The sequence below is a fragment of the Poecilia reticulata genome, linkage group LG13 (assembly GCF_000633615.1).
Source record: "Poecilia reticulata strain Guanapo linkage group LG13, Guppy_female_1.0+MT, whole genome shotgun sequence".
Taxonomy (NCBI): domain Eukaryota; kingdom Metazoa; phylum Chordata; class Actinopteri; order Cyprinodontiformes; family Poeciliidae; genus Poecilia; species Poecilia reticulata.
Window position 1 is genome coordinate 31,038,582 of NC_024343.1, and position 2,869 is coordinate 31,041,450.

The window sequence follows — 2,869 nt, forward strand, 5'->3', positions numbered from 1 at the left end:
CCTAGCAACCCCAGCCAAGCTCAACCCGTTGCCTAGCAACCCCAGCCAAGCTCAACCCGTTGCCTAGCAACCCCACCCAAGCTCAATCCGTTACCTAGCAACCCAGTTCTAGTTCAGTTCTGCCAGTGGAAATGTTACTTTTTTAATAATATTCAAGAATCATTTACTTATAAAAGCTCATATATTTTGCTGAAAAGGTACTTGTGAGTTCTGTCTTAAGAGAACTTTGCTTTAGATAGAAGCTTAACATATTATATTTTTCTATTTCCTAACTAAAAACAAGAAAAACTCAAGTTTGCACTCTTTTCTGACTGCATTTTTGACAGTACTCACAAAGAAAGGTTGGTAAAGTACCAAAAATTATACTCAGGTAAAGAGCAGCACTACTTCAACATACATTTACTCAAGTAAAAGTAAAAAGTATCCGTCCATGAAATAAAAAGTTGGGACTAAAAAAATATTTGGTTAAAAAGTCAACTCAAGTTCTGAGTAACTGACCAAATTATCAATCATTTAATATTTAAAAGTTACGTAATCAGATAAAACTAAATATAGTTATGTGGAAATTTTTTGTATTTTAAAAACAAAAATGACAATAATTCAATAAATCAGGCAAAATAAAACGTTTCTAAATCAGTTTGTTTCAATAAAAAAACATGTTTTTCATTCAGTGGGTGAAATATTAATCCAGTGGAACTAGAGCTTTTTCATCAATCTTTCTAAAAACTTACTTTTAAGTTAGTTTTGTCTTTTTTCCAGTGCACGAGATATTTGCACTAGAAACCAGACAAAATTACTTGGTAAGATTTTGTGTTTTTGCAGTGTGGGCTTTGTTCTTGTTACTTCGTCTGACCAAATTTGCGTATTTTCAGCTTCCCACCTGTTGGTGAATGAAGGTAATCATTGCGTTGAGTTGAAATGTGAACGCTGATTGGTTCTGAGCTCTGCGTCTCCTCCGGGTTGGTTTCACACAGCGGCTGTGTGGAGCTGAAAGGTCGCCGCCGGAGCGCGCTGCGGTGAAACCGCGCGGCTGTCGCCACAGATCTGCCGTTCTGTCTGAAGGCCGAGATGAGGGATGACAGGAAATAAGCTATTTCAGGGCGCAGATGCATCGCTGTCCCCGCCCTCACCTCGCTGTCACAACAGCTGCTACTAGACTGTCGAGAGTAATATCAGTGGACTTGATGACGATACTTGGAATAGACCGCACTGTCGTGATTTATTATAAACAGACATCAATGTTAGACAACCTTTGTCTTGTTTTAAAAGAGTAAATTTTCATTTACGTGTGTGTTTTTTCACTTTTAACCTTACCGAAAGGCCTGTCATCGTAACAAACTTTGCTGGACGATAAATGATCTCAGAAGTTATTGCGATAAACGATAATATTGTTATTTTGAGACTATTTTCAAGTAACATAATTGTAATAATGGCATTAATAAGCAAGAACACGTTCTCAAATATCAATAAACTTTAAATTCTAATAAACATTTATATATAAAATAAATGAACAGAACAATAAAAACAACAAAGAAAATGAATTATAAAGTCTCTGTAAATAAAATTATCCTTAAAAAAATTAGCTAGTTGAGACCGAAACACCAAACTGAAAACTTTTATCATCCAGTTTTTGGTAGAAAGAGAGAAAACGATAAATTATTGAGTTTGTTTTAATTTACTATGCGATTAATTGATTTATTAATTATTGTGACAGGCGTCGGCATGACATTATGATTTATAAGATAAAGAGTCAAATTGAACATGTAAGCACATAAATTAAGTAACAAAAACTTTACTAACCCTCACAGAAATCTCCAAAAACCCAGAAGATTCACCTCAGACTTTAAAAATCTCAGTAGAGCGAATATAAAATGTTAAAGTTTATTAGTAGAAGAGAAACACGGATTGCGTGGACGGGTATTTTGATTCTTTCATGCCTGTTTGAGAAACCACTTAATCTCCATGGCAACCATTCAGCTGCGCAAAACGCCAGGTTGGACATAGCCCCGCCTTCGAGTCGCAGCTCCTCCCCCGCTCAGCTCCTTCAGACTAGCCAGCAGTAATTAGCAAAAACCTAATTGGTCTCAATGAAACGCTGGTAAAAACGTTATTAAAGAGTTAATGGAGGAGCCATGTTGCAATTTTTAAAGAGACAGAGACCCAATTTCAAAGCGTTAAATGACAAAGTCAAATGTATTTAAAGTTATTTGATATATATCACAACTGAAGGCAACATAGTTTGTTGATTTTTGCTGTAAAGTGACACTTTATTCCCCTTTAAAGAACATTAAGCCCAATATGTTGACGTATAAAATGGCAGGTGTGAATAAAACAAGGTGAAGAGCCTCTTAAAGTTGAAACGGTTGTATTTTAAACTTCTTCTTCTTCTCCTCGCCTCTCGTTTCGTCTCTGACTAACAGACACCACACCAACCCGGTTGGCACCGAGTGGCGCTGGAAAATGGACCCGGCAGAGAAAATCCTGCAAGATTCCCTGGAGAAGCACCAGAACATGATCCGGCAGTTCAGAGGTGAGCGCCCCGGCAGGTCGCGCCGTTTGGGCCTCAGGAAAACGTTCAGCTCCAGACGCTGAATCTGTTTATCATGCACACTTCGCCTCCGTTTGCCGCCCACGACCTTTTGCAACCTTCAGTGTAATGAAGCGCAGAGAAGATTAAAATGCGGCTGTTGTGCCTGCTGTTTGGTCACACCCTGGTTACAGTGCCTCATGAATCACTGCTCACACTGCGTCCCACACACACCCTGCGTCCCACACACACACCCTGCGTCCCACACACACTGTGTCCCACACACACTGTGTCCCACACACACTGCGTCCCACACACACACCCTGCATCCCACACACACTG

The 2,869-nt window shown here is 39.1% G+C and overlaps 1 protein-coding gene across 1 annotated transcript in view; it reads left to right on the top strand.

Moving 5' to 3' along the window:
• Nucleotides 1-2,869, top strand: part of tyw1 (tRNA-yW synthesizing protein 1 homolog (S. cerevisiae)) — a 48,640-nt gene that overhangs the window by 15,255 nt on the left and 30,516 nt on the right. Inside the window, exon 11 of the mRNA XM_008426553.2 lies at nucleotides 2,421-2,530. Within this exon, the coding sequence (XP_008424775.1) occupies nucleotides 2,421-2,530 (110 nt within the window). The remainder of the gene's footprint in view (nucleotides 1-2,420; nucleotides 2,531-2,869) is intronic.